The 22,075-nt window shown below is 40.7% G+C and overlaps 2 protein-coding genes across 4 annotated transcripts in view; one reads left to right on the forward strand and one right to left on the reverse strand.

Annotated features, from left to right (window-relative positions):
• c9h22orf23 (chromosome 9 C22orf23 homolog) overlaps positions 1–9,215 on the forward strand; it is a 28,818-nt gene extending 19,603 nt beyond the window's left edge. The window contains exon 5 of the mRNA XM_061830040.1: positions 8,840–9,215. Coding sequence (XP_061686024.1) covers positions 8,840–9,054 — 215 coding nt within the window. The 3' untranslated portion in view covers positions 9,055–9,215. The remainder of the gene's footprint in view (positions 1–8,839) is intronic.
• On the reverse strand, positions 29–20,688 carry micall1a (MICAL-like 1a). 3 transcript variants are annotated; one of them, XM_061830032.1, is made up of 17 exons: positions 20,251–20,688; positions 19,851–20,039; positions 13,006–13,054; positions 9,320–9,461; positions 8,174–8,274; positions 7,017–7,156; positions 5,773–6,368; positions 5,638–5,698; positions 5,039–5,460; positions 4,282–4,664; positions 4,081–4,215; positions 3,870–3,996; positions 3,106–3,196; positions 2,683–2,756; positions 2,144–2,258; positions 1,292–1,338; positions 29–936 (listed from the first exon to the last, which is right to left on the reverse strand). In XM_061830032.1, the coding sequence occupies exons 2-17, from the start codon at positions 19,994–19,996 to the stop codon at positions 809–811; spliced, it is 2,757 nt and encodes a 918-aa protein (XP_061686016.1). In that variant the 5' UTR covers positions 19,997–20,039; positions 20,251–20,688; the 3' UTR covers positions 29–808. The 3 variants fall into 3 exon arrangements, with proteins under 3 accessions (XP_061686016.1, XP_061686017.1, XP_061686015.1); XM_061830033.1 differs by lacking the exon at positions 20,251–20,688 and having other exon boundaries at positions 4,282–4,628; positions 19,851–20,244; XM_061830031.1 differs by lacking the exon at positions 20,251–20,688 and having other exon boundaries at positions 19,851–20,244.
• Positions 20,689–22,075: the final 1,387 nt, after the last annotated feature.

Below are 22,075 nucleotides of genomic sequence, written 5' to 3' on the forward strand. Positions count from 1 at the left end.
TTCAAATTAAATTAATAAACAACAGTACTGTACATGTAGCAACTTGCTTTATTTGTCTTACTTCTAATCTCACCAGTATCTGTAAAATTTTGCAGCTGCACAAAAAGTAATGGCAGAAGTACCTCAATTCAGGGAGATGATGTGTGTACATGCAATTAAATAAAGGGCAGCTATGTGAAACATTCACTTTAAAGGAAAAACAAACAAAAAAAAAGAAGCATAGCAAAATAAATTAAAACAGAGCTTCCCTAATTCAAAAAAAGATGAAAACCGTTCTTTTGCCATGTCTAACAACACGGCTGCATACATGACATTTAAAACGAATAATGTCACACGTATCTGTGTGCAAATTATGTCACTTTGATACTCTGGATCTTTGCCATGCTTAACAATAGCGACTGAAAGATGCCAACGTTTTCTATAAAGCAGCTAACAGCTTACATGAAAGCAATCCTTTTGACCAAAAGAACGATTTTGGGTAACTCAATGCACAATTTAGAGAACTTGAACAGCCTTTGATGACATATCATCCAATAAACTGAGGACATCTGAGGCCTCTGGATCTCAAACCTTTAATTACATTTCACCTGATAGGAAACTGATTACAGGCCAGTTGAGCTTTGAACAGTGGCAGCCAGGCAACAGCCTACAAGTCTGCAGTACCGCTGAGAGCTCCTCAACACGTCCCAGACCTCTTAAAGCACTTAAGTTGTCATTTTGGCTCTTGTTCGAAGAGCACCGGGGAGTCTTTGTGGCACTTCAAGACATTCATGAGTTTCTGAGAACACTTAAAAACTGCTTGCGTGGATCAGCTGTTGTCCTTACGGGGACTTTTTACAGGTTCCCCTTTGTGGCTCAGCCTCTTCAAAACCTTCATGGGTTTGAACTTTGCCCCTTTTTTCTTCTGCTGGTCTCCGTCCGACTCCTTGTGGAAGTCTGATGAAAATGAATGGGCACAGTAATGAATAGATTGGTTTCATATTTTTTGTGGTCAAATTCTTGACTGCTGAAAATTAAGAGTTAAAAAAATTATTCACTTCATTGAAAGAGTAACTCTAAGATGCAGGCCTCAATTCCTCACACTTTGGTGAGGTTGAGCAAGTCCAAAAGAAATGGCTACATGTTAAATATTGACTATAAAAATGTACGTTTAAAACTTAGAAAATACATTGCACTGTTTTACAGTACGTGATTGAAACATTTAAAAGGAACAATAAAAAGCAAGTAAAACAGAAAAAGGAGTCACTATCAAAACATTTGGCCAACACACGAAGCAGGTGTGTGATGCTACCTTTTTTCTTCAGCATGGCTTCCATAAACTTATCCTCCTCTTCCTCCCTGTGAGAAAAAGTGTTGTTAGAGTTAGCAGCACATCATGGCGAAATCTCATTAATTAGTACTGTGGGAGAGGTCGTCAGGGTTCCAGCAGGAAATGATGCAATCCGTTGTATGCAAGCAACACTTCTGCGTTTGATGTACGGCGGCGTGCTGACTTTCGGTCGCAAGGCAAACACATTGCCAACATGCGAAATGTATTGAAACTCAAAACAGAGTTGAAGATGAACATTGCGGCACAGTGCGGTGTTTGCCTTTTTATAGCAAATGAAAAAAAAAACCTTTTTGATAACAACTATTAAAAATACCTATTCCACAATCCCACGTGATTGCTCATTTAAAGAATGAAATTATTTTCCCGTTAAGACAAACAGACACTGGATACTCATACCTGACCTAACCTTTCCACCAGAAATCTGTTACCAGTCAGCCATCTGGTCCACTTCATTTGATTTTTCAATATATACATATATTTTTTTTAAACTACAAAATATCATCATCTATCCATACCAGCGACGTATCGTAACAAGCAGAACAATCAAATGCGCTTGGATGAGCTGGCATTAGGTCCAATAAAGCTGTTTGGCCACCACATCAGAATAAACCATGGCTTCCTGTCAGTACCTTTGTGTTCTATTAAACACGCCCACAATTCCCATTGACTAAGTTGCTTTGAGTAATTCAAACGAGATCATCATTTGTCGTACCAGTACATTTTTGTTTAGAGTTGTATTTGGTGATCGAATGTAAGATGGGTGTCCTGACTTAATAATCATTGAAAAACTCTTGTCATACACCACAGGATTACCTCTGCCTGTCCTGGTCCATGCAGTTGACTATTTGGTTGCGTTGTTCAATGATGGTAACCAGCTCGGCCATCAGCTGTTGCTCGCGGCTCTTGTCCTCCTCTGTCCAATCTTTCTCTAAAGGGAGGGAGTAAGCAATTATGACTGACTTGCGCACTTTTTACGGCACTAACAATAACTTGATTACTGATAACATACAACACATTGATTTCAAAAAGGCAGTATGTTCTCACAAGACTTTCTTTTTGAAATACATTTGTGGTAAATAGCAGTACTGGAATAAGTAGTGAAATACTTTTAGTGGTGAATAAACCCATAATTTAACTCCAAAGCAGCACAGGCCTTCATTCATCACCAAGCACATGTTAGGAAAGGTACGACTGGATTTAAGGTTATGATGTCCATGCACACAATAGGCACTCCCTGTGCCGACACACAGGAAGTGCCTATTGTGTGCATGGAGCATGGCAGATGGAGCCGATGAGCTTTGCAACATAATAAAGTGGGTAAGGTGGTCTTCTCTTGAGCACCGCAAACCAACCGGGTTTGTTGAGAAGACACCTCAGCTCATATTCCACGTCAGCCTGCCTCTCCTCCAGGTTCTGCTGCTTCGCCCTATGGGGACCATTAAACAGAGTGACTGAGTCAACAAAAATAAATAAATACAAAGATTCTTTCAGAGACTAAAACAACATGATTTGAATAAAGCTCTGCGACCCACGTTTGTTTGTGTAAAAGCATTCTATTAGTATGTTTCACACAAATATAAAATTGAATGGAGTGGTAACAGTAACTTGATATTGCCAATTGCTACTCTAAAAAAACATTTAATGATTTACATTTTATTTGAATTTAGTGGCATTTCATTGTAAAAATGGAAAACAAACCTTGCTAACACTGCTCTGTCAGAAGCAGTTAAGTAGTTCATAGTTTTGTATTGAGGTCACAAGATTCTGATACTTACGTGTAGACAAGCTCAGCTTCTCGCCGGACTAAGTGATGTTTCTCATGAATGAGTGTGAACCAGTCGACCAAGAGGTGCTCCTCATCTTCATCTGAAAGCACACACAATCACCTATAGACATCTACAGAATCATAGACAAAAGCACTGCTCACAAAAAATGGTCAATTGGATTTGGGGTGAAATCCCAGGATGAGCTGAACATGCACCCTCACTTCATTATTCATCTGTTCAATGTTTCAGCACTTTTTGTACAACTTCTTCTTAAACAAGGACCACAATGGCAAATAAGATAAAAAAAAAAATTCCCGAGGACATCCATATTTGCCTATCTCTGACTCTTCTAGTCTGTTTGCATCTCTGTTGCAACCGACTGAAGAGAGTTTGTGACACACTAAGCTCAGTGACCACTTCCTTCTGAAAACATCCTGTTTGAAGCCTCACAATGCCAAAGCACCACTCAACCATTGTTCAGCGTCATCTTGGTCTCATGATGTCAAACAGTATGATGAAGAGAAAATGTATTTGTCTCATTCATAGCGAGATAAAACACCAGTTGTCCAAAAAGGTCTGAAACACTGAACTGTTGGATATGTGCCCTCTAAGTTTACAGAGGGTCAAATGAAATTCACATGTAAAGATTACAGTGTATTTTGGTCAACCCAAAATTTCACCTGTTATTTTTTTAAACAATGTTCGTGGAACATCCCGTTGCGCAGGTTATGGACAAATTGTTTCACGTCAATGAAATAGCTAAGGTTTCATACCACTGGGATTGTCTCTGAGCAGCTTCTCTAGTTCCACACCCCGTAGCTCCAGCTCATCCAGTTGTTTTTCCAGCTGACCCATCTCCCCGTGGATGTCCTCCACGGGGATGTACTGATCGGACTGTACCTAGATGAGTATTTGCATGGGGAGGACTGACTATTTAAGCACCAGTTTTGGAATATGCTCTTTAAAAAATGTCAGCTTTCCTACCTTGCGTTTGATAAGTGGGAAGCCATGACCTGGGGCTGGGGGTCTGGAAGGACGAGGACCTTTTGGGGGTTTACTTTTGGATTTGTCAGGGGCGGGAGAAACTTTCCTGTTGAATGGATTTTCCTTACAAATGCGCTAAAAAAAATAAAAAAATAAAAATTAGCCTTTACGAATGTTCTGTATTTGTAAATAATTCACTACCTTGTTGTGTGAAATGGTGTCCCCTAAGGCTAATGGGCTGGGATTGGTCATGGGCCGTGGTGGAGAGGGTCCAGTCGCTTTGCTCTCATGGCTGCGACTCACCTGTGGGGTGGCAGGCGCGGAGCTTGCATTTGACGGCGTGGGAAATGCAAAGGGGCTCAAGCATGAATGAGGCAGACGCTCAGTGGAAGAGGAGGAGGAAGGAGAGGCGGTAGATGGCGAACAGATCGAAGGCTCTGAGACGCTTTTGGTGAAATTGGTTTCTTGGGCACTCCCTCCTCCGGGGGCTGGACGAAGTTGGGAGGAGCTGTGGTCGGAGCCAGAAGAAAGACTCTCCACACTGACAGCTGGTGAGCAACAAGATTGCTGAGAATGAGGATGGACTGAGTTGTCAACAGAGATAGAGAAGTAAACCAAGGGAGCAGAAATAAAACGGGGTTGAATGAAGATGGAAATAAGAATGGAAAAATTATGGAGGCGAAGCAAAAATACAATAAACATCAGATATTTCAATTATGTTTTTTGATGGAATTCAACAGTACATATACCATAAAGCTTTATAGGTGTTCCTTACTTACTTAGCAGGTTTTAACCATCATTACCAGTTATCAATACCCAGAGTAAATTCTACAAAAAAGTATCCAAAGTCACGACGCCTGCACCCCAGTATTCACTAAGCATCACCAGTGAGGTGAAGACAATTTGTGAAATGATAATATCACAATTACACGATCATGTTGCATAAGATTATTTTCACCTTGGTTAGCAGCAAGTGGCTGCGGTGCACGAGGTGCTGGTCGTTTCTTGCTTTTAGCACTTCCTGGGCTTGCCGAGCGGGAGGAGCTGCCCGTGCTAGGGGGCGTGTCTGCTCCAGAGGCTTCCGCCACCTGTGTGATGCTGTACCACGGATGACTCGGCACCAGTGTGGCTGGATTCGGAATGCCTTCCTCCTCCTCGTTAATCTCATTCTTTTCATCTTCATCATCGTCAAAGGGGTTGGAGGGTAAAGTGGGCATGCCGGACCTGGAGCCCTCCTCCTTAAGAGAACACACAGAACTCGTGTTGGGAGGTATTGAGAGTCCTGCGGGGGGAGGGGGAGGGGGTTTCTTCTTCTTGGTTTCTGACTGGACCAGGGCAAGCCAGGGTGGGTCTTTGGGTTTATGAGTGCCACTGGACAAGCTGGACAGTGAGACAGACACATGGAGACATCAAAGAGGGCAATACCAACATCCAAACACAGGCATGACATGGTAAACTTTTGATACGATGTCATTAAGACAGGGAAAGCCAGTGATGATGTGCTGAAACAAATGAACAACAAAGAAAAAGAAGCAGGTTTAATAGAAACTCAGATACCTTCTAGGAGACTGGGATCTCTCTCTGGGTTTTGGAGGGGTGGGTGGCTTCGGATGTTCACCTACGATTCCAGATGAAATGTAAACGTTACTCATTTTCATGTCTGTCAATTTCAAAGAAATATTGATCACGCACCAATTGCAAGGCCGTCCACTGTCCGGGGTAGCTTCACTCTTGGGGATGGCCGGGGCGGAGGGCTGGGCTCAGAAACCCGGCGAGGTGCTGGCACTGGTCGGGTAATAGGTTCATTTTGATTGGTAGCTTTCGAGGTGAGGTCCCCGTTAGCCTTATGACTGGTTAATGTGTCCTCTTCTACCGCTTGTTCATGATCTTCCTCATCACTGTCGTCAAAAGGGTTAGGAGGAGAAGAGGGACGGTGTTTTTCTTCCACTTGTCCACTGTCATTAAGTACATCTGGGTTTTCCAAGGAGACCTCGTTTGTTGGTACAGGAGTGATGATGACAGTTACGTTAGCTGGCATGTCAGTATCGTTCACTTTATCCATAGAGGATGCAGTCATTTGCTGGTCTGTATCAGAGGCTGAGGTGTGGGGTGTCTTGCTGCGACCGATCCTCATTGAATGGACCGCACTCGGTCTCCTGGTAAGATCTGGACGGCCATTCTGGTTCGCTGAAGCTTGCCTTGTAAGGTGGTGGGTGCAGATCAAAGCCCCAGAATCACTTCCTTGTTTGTAAGATCCAGGTAGCAAAGTGCTACGACACTCAGTGCACCTGGGAGAACAGGCACAGGAGAAGGCTCAGCTCCAGAATAGCTCAGACATCCAGATATGACATAATTATATCAACTAAAAACATCTGTCAATTGTAAACAAAGTACTGTATGGTGAACGGAACTCAGGATCTGTCTCGCAACCAATTGATTCGTCAATGATGACTCTTTTGTCTCATCTTTTTCTTGTCGTATCCATGCCACACAGGACATATACCAGACGGTTTTACACTACACCAGTTGAACAGGGTCCACGAAGCCATGTTTGGATGACTTCGGTGTGAAAACACTACAGAGCCCTGACCTTAAATGCAGCATACATTTGATATGATCCTAAAAGGGGATTGTGAGCTAGTCACCTTGTCAAATAGCAGTGATCTCTGACCTGTCTTAAATCAGTTAAAAAAAAAAAAAAAACTTGCAATAAAACTTTTTTTTGTAACCGAGTGCTAGCTTTATTCGCCAGAAAATGTCGTTTTTGATCTTTGGCTTTTGCCTCACCATACCTATAGGGTAAAAACAATGACATCACTTTGTAGTGGTCAAACACGAGTTCAAAGAAGTAACACAAAGGCCATTATTACTGTGACTCACATTTGTTTGTGATCTGTCCCCACAATTTATTTCACTCATAGCAGTTCAGTGCCCACCTGAAGCAATTTCGATGGTAAAGCTTGCCGTCTACCAAAAACCGTTGCACCAGATGGACGTGCTGATGACAGGCAGTGCAGGTGCTGCTGATCGTACTGCGCTTGTAGGCTTCTACCCCCACCACCTTGGTCTGGCCCGGCTTGTGCAAGCCACCGGACAGTATTTCGCAGGCAGAGGACAAGGAGGAGACATCAGGGGAGGGGGGAAGATGCAGAGTAATGAAGGAGGGGAAGATCAAACATGGAGTCAGGATTTGAGGGTCTGGATTCTTCAGTGTTTACCTCACTACATCTACTTGCTTCACAAAGTACCACATACTGCTTAATTCAATTCCATAGTTTCAAATGTAAATAAAGTATATATATTTTAAATTTTAAATACCCCTTATTTGACATGACATACATGGAACTTAACTTTATAATTGCCTTTTAAAATTCACACATCTTGGGTTAGTAAAGGTAGCATTATGAAGGTTAGATTCCCAGTGTAATTTGATGGCTTTTAGATTGGGGTAGGGAGATCTGTGGTTAGCAGCAGCAGCCTATTTCAAAGCATGGCACACAGTGTTAGGGAATTACAGCACTACTATATTATGTACAATAGCAGATTAAAAAGACTGACCTATCTGTTTAACTTTCATCTCTTAGCCCCCACCACCCCATTTTACTGGCTAGGCTCAGGAACAGAGAGTGGAGTGGGGGGCAGATTTGGGGAGGGGGAAGTACAGGAAGAGGGGGTGGAATGAATTTCCATCTGAAGGAAGGATAATGCCAATACATAGGAGTGTGGGATGGAGGCAAGATGATGGCATGCCAACGAGAAGAGAGACAGGATACAGAGGCAATGTTTATGCACTACTACTGTTCTCCTCACAGGGAAGAGTGAAGTGACATGTACATTTTTTATAAACTTAAAAGCAAGGATAGGATTTTACATTTTTCAGAGTTAATAATCTTCGCCACAAATATCACATACGGATATTTAAAACCTCCTCGATACACATACATAATGGGCAAAGATTCAGCCTGCTTATTCATCTACAAAATGACTGAAAGGTTTTAGAGGAGAAACATCCTGACCTTATAAAATCACAACAATGGATGAAGAAGACAACTATTTGTGTAAACACGTTTTCACATGTGCCTCATGGCCTTACCTCAGATTCAGCCTCTTTGTCCTCAAGTGGAGTTGGAGGCCTTTTCTGAGTGGGCTCATTAAGATTGACAGAACCTAGCCTCTTCATACTGGGAGGGTTTGCTGTAGGAGAAGATGATGATGAGCATATATTCTCTCCTTGATTAAGTAAGGCCCCAGGTTCAGCTGAAGAAAAACAACCACCACTATCCTTGACTGTAGGTATTGTGTTATTTGATGATGGGCAGAGTTGTGCTTGTGATTGGCTATAACAAATTTTCGCATTGTTTGGGAGATTTTAAGCATGTTATTGTATTTATTTTTTGTAAGAGTTTATCTTGGTCTCATTTTTGATTAAGGTTTCCTGATTCGATAGTTGAGATCTGAAATCATTCTGGTGTCAGCAAAAAAAACAATGATTGGGCAAAAGCCTGTCTGGTAGGGTTCAAGCTCACACAGGACAAGAGGTGGTAACATGTTTATATGCCAATTAGTTTAACTGCTGTAGAACTGCATTCTATTACGCTGAGAGGTGTTTTTTAAGTAATATAAATTTAATATCCAAGGGTGGAGGAAAACATTAAAAATATCACAGTACAACATAAACTACAACCACAACAATAATAATAATGTGGTTAAATTAATCACGCTCTAACCCAACTGTGCATCTATTCTTTTTCTTTACCAGTGTCACAGGTGAGCTGGAGCCTTTCCCAACTGACTTCAGGTAAGATGCATTGTACACACTGGACTGGTCACCAGTCAATCACAGGGCATGTATACAAAAAAACAATTCACACTCCCATTTGCACCAATGGACAATACTTCCAAGTCTTCAATGAACTATCCATCTTTTTTTTGCATGTAGGAGGAAGCCAGAAAACTGGGAGAAAATCCATGTAAACACAGCGAGAACATGCAAAGTCTAAACATGACGACCGTATCTGAAATTCAAATCCAGAATCTTTCAATTTTGAGGCAGATGTGCTAAGCTATACTTCATCGTGTTGCACCATCTCTATGTAGATCAAAATCAAACATTGTCGTATCTGTAGAAGCACATTTACTAATGTACAGTAGCTCTCTTGTCAAAGATGCCATTCAGTCAAGTGGGTGTATAGAAAAAAAAATAAACAATGATTTCCATCATGGAGCTCTGTGTACCAACCTTGAGACTTATTATTGAAGAAATTGTAGTACTGGGAGACGTAGGTTATGACGCTGAGCCTGTCAGGAACCTTCATTGATACCATGTCTTCTGGGTCCAACAGTGCAGGTATCCCTAGCTGTGCCTCAGCCACCTCAAAGGCCTGCGGTGAAGGAAAACCAGAAAATGGTCAACCAAGTCTCTCATTTGTCTTAAGTAAAGATTTGTTACCATCCTGAAAGTGGGGCTATAAATATACGTCGTGGACACGACCGTGCAAGCTCATTATTGTCCAACAAGCAGCTAATATGTTTTGACTTCAAACCTACTTCCCAAGCCATTGTTGTGTTACACCCTCATCAGCTGGCCATCAAGGAGTTTTTTAGTCCTTTGCCACAAACTGTCCTAAAATAGAAATTAGAGGCTAGCTCCTTTCTCACAGTAACATCGCAGGCAGAGTACTGGGTTGGCGCACACATACACACACTCACTAACACATGCCTCGAGCCAATGCATTGCTTTAAAGCATAAGTGTCATCGCTATAAACATTCTAAAATAGATATTGTAATGAAAAATACATGTAACATTATTCATTTCAATGTCTATACGAAAAAATAAATGTGAGCAGAGAGCCCCTTCTGACACGGAAGCTCTTTTCGAAAAGGAGGACATCACACAACCAAATGAAGTTACCGGGGCAATATTAGACTATTGTTTCGAGCCCTCAGGGCAATATTACACTATTGTTTCAAGCCATCTTCAGATGATATGCGATCACGGCCAAAGCGCATCCCCGTCTGATCCACTTCCGCGGCAGAGATGAGCCATCGCGGATGAGCTGCCGGTGTGGCTTATGACAGAGCCGAGCCATCCTGCTTTAGGGGGGTGTTCACAGACGCCGCAGTACTGAGCAACACAGTCGAGCCGGGGCGCCATATGCGCGCACGTGGCTGAGTGAGGCATTCTCAGCTGGGTTCTTCAGAGCAGCCCCCGTTCGCAAAGCCCGACGCCCAGCCTTTGCAGAAGCAGTGACCGCCGAAAATGGCACCGTAGTGGCATATAATGGAGCCGAGCCTGCTGCTTTTAGGGGGATGTTCAAAGCCGCCGCACTACTTGTTGAACATTGTCGAGCCGCAGCGCATTACTGCCGACCTGTTATTTGGAATCCACGAAGCTCTCGTCCCCTGCACCCGTGCAATCCATTTTTCAGAACGAACCGGGTCTCTTGCAAACTTATGAAGGGTAAATCCATTCTCTCGAGTGTTCAAGCAATGTCCAGCAATGCCGGCATTTTGGCTAACACGAAGGAACAAAGAGCTACCTTCCTGGAGGTAAAACTAATGGAAACAAACGAGTCCACGTGGGGGCGCCGCTGTCCTTTACGTCACTTCCTGCTTCTTCTCTAAAACAAATCCCTTGAGAGGATTTTCATGGCGGGGGTTACTAAAAGCTGTATACGTTAAAATCATGTTTTGTGGTGAAAAAACGCATGGGCCCATTTTGGCTGACGTTTTTTTAATAACATACTAAAAATCATCCATTTCATGACAGGAGCCCTTTAAAGACTGGATAGGGCAAAACTATTGAACCGCATTCTCACAAAATTTACCAGTTTGATTAAAATGAAAAAGGATGCATTTCACAGGAATCTCTCAAGTAAATTCCAGATTTTCAATAAAGTATCCATCTAACCTAACAAAATGTATGTGCGAGAATGTAGGCACTATGAACTGTGACAACATGATAACAAGACGTGACAGTTATCTTAAAAAGTTTGAATATGGGTCAATTGTTTGTAGATGAGATTTGTTGGGGAAGATACCCAGGGAGGAGTTCATGAAAACTAAAAATAAATTGTTGCATGCGCTCCTCATTTGCAGTCATAAATGAGTTACTCGTGCTTAAGCCTAAGGGATATAATGAACTATTTGCTTTCACTTATTAGTCAGCATATTTTGTTTGTGGTGCTTTAGCAAACATCTTCGGTTTCTGAAGGCTAAAAAAAGAGGTCTGCCGCAAAAAAGTCCTGCCAAACTTGAGCTCACTTGAGAAGACTCCCGTTTCAGCACTGAATGTACTCTTGGTTTACTGATGGAGTGAAAAGGCTGAACAAGAAAAATATGTTGAAAAATTTGTGCTGTCTTAGTCATCACCATTAATGTACAAAAAAAACTTGATTTTTCTTTTCTTAGCTTTAAGGCAAAACTATAATCAGGGTTGTACAATATTTTGGTTTGGTTCTCAAAGGAGAATCTGAGGTTGCTACTCAATGCTGATTTTTTTTTTTCCCATGACTCACAAACATTACTGGATAAACAAAGACAGTGTCGGGGTGTGTGAGAGATCAGATGATTTGGCGCAGTCCCTAACTTTCTTTGCATCACGAGTCGTTTGCGAACAACACAAGACTACTTGAGCCCCTTCTCATTTCTGAATGGTTTGTAATATAGCAAATCCATATTAATAAAATAAAAATAATATTGTATCAAAGATAATGTGATTTTTATAACATTTACTGTCGAGTGCTCAAACATCAAAATGAAAACTCAGGACTCAATGAAGCAAACAAACACAAAGAACAAATCTAAATACTTAATTTAGGGCTAGGATCTGGGACTAACCTTTGTGAGGATAGATATCTTGGAAAAGGGACTACAGTGATACCTCTACTTACGTAATTAATTTGAAAATGGACATGGACAATGTGAGTCCCGGGATGCAAATGTTATTAAAACTTTAAACTTTATACTTACCGTACAACTTCAAAAGATATGAAAAAAAATCTATATAAATACAGTAATCCCTCATTTTTCATGGTTAATTTGTACCAGACCCACCCGTGAAAAGTGAAAAACTGTAATGTAGGGGTAAATGGTGATTTTTTTTTTTTTTTTTTTGCTTCATTGGTCCATGTGGTCTTGCTGGGGATGCCGCATTATACTGAATTAATGTAGCTTCCCGCTACAATACTGTACTAATGTATGCTGCCATTTTTTTTTCAAATCCTATTTATTTATTTATTGTTTTTGCTTCATTGGTCCATGTTGTCGCGCATTACTATGTAGTGATGTGGCTTTTTTTTTGCGGGGGGCAATGCATTGCCTTGACGATGGGTGATCTGTGAAGTAGAGAGGGATTACTGTATTACAATCTAAAAATAGGCTTTTGGATTCATGTATACAGTGCACGACGGCAACGTGGAGTAAATGTCTTGTGGACACGGATCGGATCAGTGAATTAAAAAAAAACGATCAGCTGATCATAAAAAAAATGCCAATTATCAGCCGATTCCAATCAGGCTGATAAAATCAGCGTCAAGACAGTGACACACGCGTGCACACACACACACACACACACACACACACATACAAATAAAACGGAAAAAATTTACATATGTGTTAAGGACAGATCCATTTGGCTCAAATGTCAGGCAGAAAAGACTGAGTTAGAATAGCTTGGAAAAGATTATCAAAGGCTTTTTCAAACCAAAATTATTTTGCAAACCAATTCCAAGGACGAGGATATCAAATACTTTACTGTATTTAGAAAAAAAAATTTATGTCATTGGACCTTTAATGAAAAGTGTGTTGAATCTGATTTCATCTCTCACACAGGTTGCAAAGACAAGCTTAATCAGGATTTCTATGGCTGTAAATAAAAACACTGGCAGTAATAGCAAACATCCTCTCACGAGAAACTAACTTACCAGTCGGTTGTTCTCATAGATGTCATCTTTAGAAAGTGAGTCAAAGTCTCTGTAACCAAACAGACAAAACAAAAACATCAGTTTGTCATAGAGTGTATGACCTGGGCCAACTTAATGAGAGAAAAATGATTGTGGGTGCTATACTGTATTGAGTGACCTACTTCTATTAAGAACCAGCAAAATAGGTGTCTGGACTAAATGATGGACAGACGTGGTGAGCAGTTAAGCTTTTTAAGTGCTATAGTTGGCTACCGAAAACCCAAACAACAAAGTAATTGTATAGGTTCTGAGAAGGATAATGAGGTTGTGCTTTGATGATTACAAAGGGCCTGGTGCAAGGAAGCCAGTAAAAAGCTTGCTGTAAAAGTGGGAAAAAACTGAGGTGTTCCTGAAAGTGTTTGTCTGCACGTCTGCAAAGGCATGTTGGAAAGAATTATGAGTCTTGATTACATTTCAGCCTGAAAGAACTCACAAACGTGACCTGAGGTTGCTCTAATCTGGTTCCCAAGACCATGAACACAGTGTGAAACAGTTCTAATTTAAAGACTCGTCTTGATGGGTCTTTTTCAAGCACACAATGCAACTGTCCCAAATCTGTTCACAACAATTCTGAAGTGTCATTGAGCTGGCACACCTTTCCTTGGATGTTAGACAGTCAACTGAGTCCACTATGACTGCGCTTCATTCCGTAATTACAACATCCCAAATACTAGAAAAACTTGGTTTGGTAAATCCTGCGGAGAGTCCCACCTTAAAGTTGAATATAAAGAAATGGTTATACAGTTTCTAAAGCAGTGATCCTCAACCAGTGTCTCAACCATTATTGTGGCAGACAGAACAAATAAATGCTCTTTAATAGATGGCAGAAAGTACATAGAATAATTAATATACCTACTTTTTGTGACATTTTTGTTTGTTGGTGTGCCGTAAGATTGTTCAATTGTAGAATATAGTGTGATGTCTCCATAAAGATCGGAAATGAGTGATAGATGTGTAGATGAACTTAAAATCTTGCATCAACATTTAATGAAATATTAATGGGGATGTTTATATGAATCTTTTTCATGTGTGATGTATAATTTTGATTCTATGTGGATTACAGAAAACCCTAAATAAATTCCAACTTGTGCACCAAATTTTTCATTATAATAACTGATTATAGATTAATATAAGCATTGTAACCTGGAAAACAAATGATTAAAACTTTTAATTAAAATTATATTAATGTCAATGATAAATGTACATTTCTAAACAACTGTACAACTTCATGAGACCACAGTGGCTGCAGAGTATCACTACATTGGCCAAGGTCCATATTAGAGAAGTAAATCCAGTTTGACAGGCAGAGGTCCTGGCTGCAGATTACCCTGACGGGCTGTCTGTCTGGATCAGAATGAGCCGGTCTGGGTGACTGCAGCTACTATACACAGTGGTGGTTAAACATGCTGAGACACGAATGTAAGCGACAGAACTCAAAAGTGGACTATTTCAGGCTTATAAACTGCTACTTACAGAGGTACTGCTGTGCCGAATTCAGATATTTTCTGTTTCACTGACTTAGTCATGCAGGGGATGATTGCTCGTTTTGCTCATTTTCTGAACCACGGAAGAAGCTTCCTTCACATCACATTTCCCCTTGAAGACAAGCGAGGGAATATACTGAACTGCGTTCACACAACACCCAAACAATAACTGGTAAATGTTCAGCATTTAAACCACATCGCATTCAACTTTATGCTGGCAAGTTTAGAAACTAACTGGATTGTATAACAGAGTTGTCCTGACGTGATCAGAAAGTATCACTTTCATTTCAATGGTATCAGGTGAAAAAAATCACTTTTACGTTTGAATTTTCAAACAAAATCACAAGGTATGGGACAAAGACACTGCTGTTCCATTCAGCAGTATCTTAATTGTATACTACAGAATGTAACGTTTTGTGTGTGTGTGATGGCACGGAAAAGACGAGAGGCAGAACACCACATCCATACTCATGCTGGGATTCCACAATAATGCTTGGTATTTATTCAAGCTTCAACTTTTTAAGACCGGCTGTACAGAACCTATTTGTTCATGCATGAAAAAAAAAGAAAAACAGAAGCCTGCGTTACCTAGCATTTTGGGGTGAGTTGATTGACAAAATAAATCAAACATCCATCAAGCTACCATCCATCCGGTGGTAACTTGTCAACTGAGTTCAATAAACTGACTGTGCAGTCACAATGTACATGTGCTCCAATAGCATTAGCTCACGTTTCTGTGGGACAAGAGTTTAGATCTCTAAACAACTCAAACAGTATCCTAACATTGTAGGAACAACGAATTAAGGTTAACATTACATAACTGAAACAACGCTATAGATTTGCAGTAACCATTACATCACCCACAAATATTCAACATTGCACATGACCATGTACACCAGTGGTCCCCAACCCCGGGCCGCAGACCAATACCGGTCCATGGTTCAATTGGTACCAGGCCTCTGAAGAAATAATCAATTGGTTCCGTTGTATTCATTATCTAAGTCTGAACAATCCTCTTGGATACATCTTGCTGATTTCAGCACCATATTTACCCCCGCAACCTAGCAAAATGAGTAATAAACTTGTCTTTGGAAATTTTGTTTCAGAGGGGAAAAGGCTCACTCAAGAGACAAAAGAAGAGCCTCCAACTTCCAAGAAAAGAGTTATTAACAATATCTAAGCACACGTCCGACTTTTTGAGGAGCATTTTGGACGCGGAGTGAGTGTTTGAATTATGAGAGCCACTGCAAAGATTTCCCTCAGAAAACAAGTCGCCACCGGGAGGACATTCATTCTCCCAGCTGGTGCACAATCACCTGTCTTTGTTATTAAAAGATAAGAACTCTACTTCCTGACCAAAAAGGACCCACAAACTGCCAAGAGATGTATTTGTGACCCATTTATCAACAAACCAGGTGAATGCAACATGTCTGTGCAACAAGAAGATCAACTGCTTGAGATCACAAACGACGGTGACTTTAGAGGTATTTTCGAGACAACAACTCTGCCCTTGTTCTGGATTAAAGTCTTGGCAGAATACCGGGAGATCGCCACCAAAGCACTGAAAACCCTATTGCCATATCAAACATCTCATGTATTAAGTGCAGTTTTCTGGAGTAACAGCAACCAAAACAAAACAACAGAATAACCTGGAAGCAACACATTTCGGGTGTCATTGTCTCCCATTACCCGCAGATGGGACCATCTTGTTTCAGAGAAACAAGCTCAGGTGTTAGCGTTATGGTGAGTTAAAATTTTCATCTACGTTAAATTCATTTTCATGGCGTGTCTACGGTATCTTATTTTGAAGGCATGTTTAAACATTATAGTGACCAGTCAGAGCTTGGTTGCCAAAAGACTGAAATGAGGCAGAGGGGAGAGGAGAGGAGAGGAGAGGAGATGGTTCAAACCGACCAATTTATTTAATCTGTTGGAAAAATGGAGTGTTTAATAATTCTTAAAAAAATGAACAGATAAAAGAGAAATAAATGTCGAATTGCTGGTTCTTGTTTATTTTTCCACAGGTATTTTTATGTTCATTTTGTTTCATTTTTATTATTTATGATCATGTTTATTATATTCGATTTTCAATACAAACAATATTCAATCGAGAAAATGTAACGTTGTACAGCATTGACCAGTCCGTGGTGATAAAAAGGTTGGGGGCCACTGATGTACAACAATAATGTATATATTCTTTGAAAGCTGGTTGTACTACCAGTATTTCTATCCATCCATCCATTATCTGATCCGCTTATCCTGATAAGGGTCCTGGGAGTGCCGGAGCCTATCACAGCTAACTTTGGGCAGGAGGCGGGGTACACCCTGAACTGATTACCAGCCAATCGCAGTGCAAATAGAGACAAACAACAGTCACACACCTAAGGGTCTCCAATTAATGCATGGTTTTGGGATGCAAGTAGTCTGCAGAGAGCATAATAGAACTGCTACCAAATGTAAAGAAATTCCTCATGAGAACTTGCTCCAGAGTGCTCTGTAACATAGAATAGGGAGTCGATTCACCTTCCAGCACGACAATGACCCAAAGCACACAGCCAAGATAGCAAAAAAAAAGGGGGCTTCAAGGAGCAGCTTGTAAATGTCCTCCAGCGGCCCAGCCAGACCTTGAACTTGAATCCCATTGAAAATCACTGGACCAAAATGTCTGTCCAGAAGAATGGAAGATCATCTCCCAAAACAGGTGTGCCAAGCTCATACAGACATACCCAAGAAGACTTGCGGCTGGTATTCCGGCCAAAGGTGCGTCAACAAAATATTATGCCAAGGATCTAGGTTTTGTCATTGTGGGATATCTTATGTAGATTTTATGAAACTACACTCAAATCAGCTTTCTGTAACATAACAAAATGTGGGAAAAAGTGAAGGAGTATGAATACTTTCTGGTCGCACTCCATGTATGTATAAATGTTTTTTTTATTGTATTTTCATTGATCCCTTATTCATGTTATTGTTTTGTTTATAAATTCCTTGTCTTAACAAAGGTTTGAAAACACTGATCTAATCATTATTCTCCTGAATAAAAGCTCAAATTATTCAAGTCTTATATAATGCGCACACACTGACATGTTTCATATTCATATTCAAGAGGGGTGGAGGAGTGATTATGTGTATTATTATCATCTACCTGATAATCATGATCATGAATAAATGAATAATGGTGAATACGTCAGTGGGTATTAGAGAGGAGGACGCACGAGATAGGCTTGGATGGAAAAAGATGACACACGGTGGCGACACCTAACGGGACAAGCCGAAAGAAAAAAAAAAAAGCGATACATATAGTTCAGTCTGGAAATGTCTTGATGACTTTAGTCACAACCCTAAATATTGCAGCATGGACGAAATTCTCATCTTTTTGGCTCGCTTTAATTTGCTGGTGTTTACATTAAAATTAGGTAAACGGTTTAGGAATTACAACAGTGCGTGCGTGGCTATTCCACTTTTTTAACAGGGCCATGCTGATGCTGATGCACAATGCTGATGCTAGCATTGTGAATCCTTAGGTTTCTCTGAAGTGATAAACACAATGCACAACTGATACCTGGTCGTCTCTGCAGTTGAGTAATAAACACCCTTGGTAACAGCATGATGACATCATACAGTAGCAGCAGATATACAGTACTTAAAAACAAATGAATATGTACCGAACGTAAGAAGCAGATTAATTTACAAACAAATGATTGTGTGACTAACATAAGTGATTAATAGACGGTTACATTACATTCCAATTAGATGAGCCAGTTCATAGCACATGGCTGCTGACTGGACTGGCTGGGATTATTAATGGAACGGAGTCATCTTTAACCCAATGAGTCATACCTTAACGTCTACTGTTCCAACAAATCAAGGGTCGGTTATCACAAACCTTCACAATACTAACATTCTTGTTGTGCTCCATCTAATGTGTGTGGTTTTATGAAAACAGAGTGGTGTGTTGTTCTGGGCAGCACAGGACTTGTCAGGCTGTGTTAATTACAGCACATTGAGCTTCCACCCACTGTCCATTCCAGTTCACATTGGGATGGTTAAGAGATGCATCCTCAACACACATTCACATATCCAAACAGAGTGGCAAACGTCAAAGATGTAATATTCATCTGAGTTACGCCTTTCAATGGGTGGCTGTAAATGTTGCCTCGTGACAAATTACCATGATTTTTGGAGATGATATGCTGTGACTTATGACAACAAGAGGACTCCTTTACTGGGCTTTGACATATGAGACCAGCACAGTGATGAGTTAATTTATTGGGCATTTTGTCTGTATATCACAATTTCATAAAATTAACACAATTCTCTATGTTAGTCTTCAAATATATATGGATTGATTCAGGTACAAAAAACAAATCCATCAATTGATTATTCTATGTCTAGATCTAAGTAAGGTATTTGTTTAATAAGTTCATGCCCATTTTCCAAGTCGGCTATCCTCACAAGGATTGTGGGAGTGCCAGAGCCTATCCAAGCTAACATCAAGCAAAAGGCAGATCACACCATGAACTGGTCGGCAGTCAGACGCAGGGTACATATCGACAACATCACCAAGCAGGATTTGATCCCACGCTGCTCGGACCAAAGTCAGGGGTGTGTACCACTACACCATTGGTGACCTACTTACAGTATTTGATAGGCTGCTGTGTTAAGTTTCAAGATCCCATTTAAGGGAACTAATGTAGAATCATCATAATTCTAAAGTGTTCTAAATGTGTGTTTCAAGAAAATGCCCACAAAAGTATCCTATTTCCACAAACATAGGAACATCTATACTTACATCCACTTTGGCCTGGATGTATAATGACACAAAACATGAAGCCAACCTGAAAGGATGTCACCATGAATCTCTGTCATTAAATTATACAACAATAAAATGTGTTAGTCGTATTAGAACATTGGAAATTAATCTGCCTCTGTATCATGTTTTTATATGATACTTGACAAAGAACCTGAAGGGTGAGCCTTTTGTCCATCTGCATTTGGCCAATATAGATTCTTTCCACAGTAAAAAGTTACTAAATGGCAACATTTCTTCACATTTTTTAAAAATTTCTACTGGTTTTGCTTTGGTTTAACATACGATGCATGTCTTATTAATTTTCAGAAGTTTTACTAAATTGTATTTTTATATTTTGCTTTTTTTAAAAAAAAATCATACTCTAGCTCGCATCCAGTCTTCTATTCTCCTCAGTAACGGGAATCGTGAAATCGTCTTTAGAATACCAAACCGTTTTAAATGTGTGGTTGAGTAGAATGGCATCATATCAATAGTGTCATATTTCCACAACCACTGGAACGTGTACTCACATCAACTCTGGTCTGTAGCGATGTATGATGGCACAAAATGCCAAGCCGTCCCGAAAGGACGTCGACATGTCCTTGATTTCCACATCGCGATAATTTTCACACTGTATCCGACACCACTCTTGGAGAGCCTTCAGAGATCCCATCATCGTGCCCTTGTGGTCCAGCAGTCAGTCATCAGTCGAGTTTCGCCTTAGAAAAGCGTCGATGCTTTAGTTTTATACACTAATGCCACGCTCCGTGAACTAGTCAAATATTAGCCAACTTTTCGCAAGTCGAAGTTGCCATAAATTATCTGATCTCCGAGGTCATACTGCGAAGAATGATGATATCGTCACTGGACCTTTAGCCGAGATATATAAACGCAGCACGTTGCTTCACCCCCCCCCCCCCCCAAGCTCACCAGCAGCAAAGTTCTTAAGAGCAGCCAACTTTGCTAGCAAGCTAGCAGCGGCCAAGACAGTACATGTTGTTTCTTTAGAATCACGACTTGGAGGCAGAACTGTGGGGTGATAAAGCAATTCCAATCCAAGCAAAGGGAACAGTTTCCTCCTCTGGTGGGGTGTGGACCGCAACACGCTTTTTTGTTTCTTTTTTTTTTCCCTTAGGACGGTAGTGTCACGCACTGGTGGTTACAGCGCTAGATGAAAATATATAAGTCCCATTGTTATCCCCACGTAACGTTGCTACAAATGGCCACAGCCGACCCAAAAGCTTGTCGCCGTTGACAATCCATCCTCTCTTGATTTACCCGAAGAGTTTCTAGCGTGTCACCTCCACAATGACACGCTGTTCTTTGATTCCACGCCGCACCCCACTGGGGGCGCTACGGAGACGCCCATTGGACATTCACGCGATAGTACAAAAACTACGCGAGACTTCACCTCTTGTTTGGAATAATTCCCCAAAAATGGCAGCGCCACTCCCTGAAGGGGAGAGTCTACAGTCGCGTATCCTTGAGTCATTCACGTAACATACATTTCGATAAACACATTAAGATTGCAGCGCGATCGAGAAAGTTAGACTCTTAAAAAGTGCGTTTGGAGATTAAAAAAAAAAAGCTTTAATGTGTCACCTTTGCTGTATGGGTTCACGTTTTCCACGTTACAGTGAGTTAAATCTCAAAGGATGAAAACACAGTTGTACTTCAAATAGGCTGCGGTTTAACAAATAAAGCAATGACTGCCTCAAACAAAACATGCTTTCACATTGTGCATACTTGAGGTACCTTGACACCGTACAATAAATCATTAATAAAAGCTTCAACTTGAAATCAACAAACTTCCAATTTTCCAATTCCAAATCAATTTACACGATGATTCTATGAGAATGGTGACTTGCTTGAAAAGATTCACAGATTATTCGGTGATGCCTCCCTGTCTACACACCTGTTGACTGGCAGGTTCTTCTTTCACCAAGTCAGTTTTAAAATAATCATGAAAATGAATTAAATTACAGGCATTAGATGGGGCCAGAGAAGTGTGATTTTTCAAAAGATCATTTTAACAACACTACTCTCAGGGAGACGGTTTTAATATATATGACTGTAAACACCAGTTTTAAATAACCCCCGAAATGTAACTATAACCTGTAATGTCAAGTACATTCCCGGACAGCTGCTCATGAAAGGCCAGAGGTGGGCCAAGTTATTGTGCAGTGTTTAGACAGGATCCCCGGTGATGACAAAATGTTGATTCAACTGTGGTTGATACATGTCCCTGCTCTCTTCCAGGCATTGTCAATCAGGATACCATAATTAGTGATAACAACCGCTTCCCATCCGCTCCAACTAAAACCAAAGGCGCCATCTTCGAGGATAAAGAGAAGCCTAAGTCATGGGAGCAGTGGGGCAGTTTGTAGATGGATATCATGACACCATGTTTTGTTGAGACTTCCCACCTTAAAATCCGTCCCTGTAAAGCTAACACAGGAGAAATTAGCCAATGCAACATTAGTAGAAAATATCAGTTTATCATTTACTGCCTTAGTTGTTGGATAAACACTTTTTCATTTCTGACAAGTGGTGTTAGGAGTTGTTTTAGTCATTACCTCCAGGGTACATTGTGTTGGGATTTCTGTTGGAATGACACGCATTAGTGGCCTAGGGCCCATGCATGTGATGTAACTATAGTTTACCTTGTTAGCTGCATTCTACATTAATAATAACCAGTTTTGTTTCCTATTTGTAAAAAAAAATGATAATCATAATAATGAAAAAATGTTCCTCA

The sequence above is a fragment of the Syngnathoides biaculeatus genome, chromosome 9, assembly GCF_019802595.1.
Source record: "Syngnathoides biaculeatus isolate LvHL_M chromosome 9, ASM1980259v1, whole genome shotgun sequence".
NCBI lineage: Eukaryota > Metazoa > Chordata > Actinopteri > Syngnathiformes > Syngnathidae > Syngnathoides > Syngnathoides biaculeatus.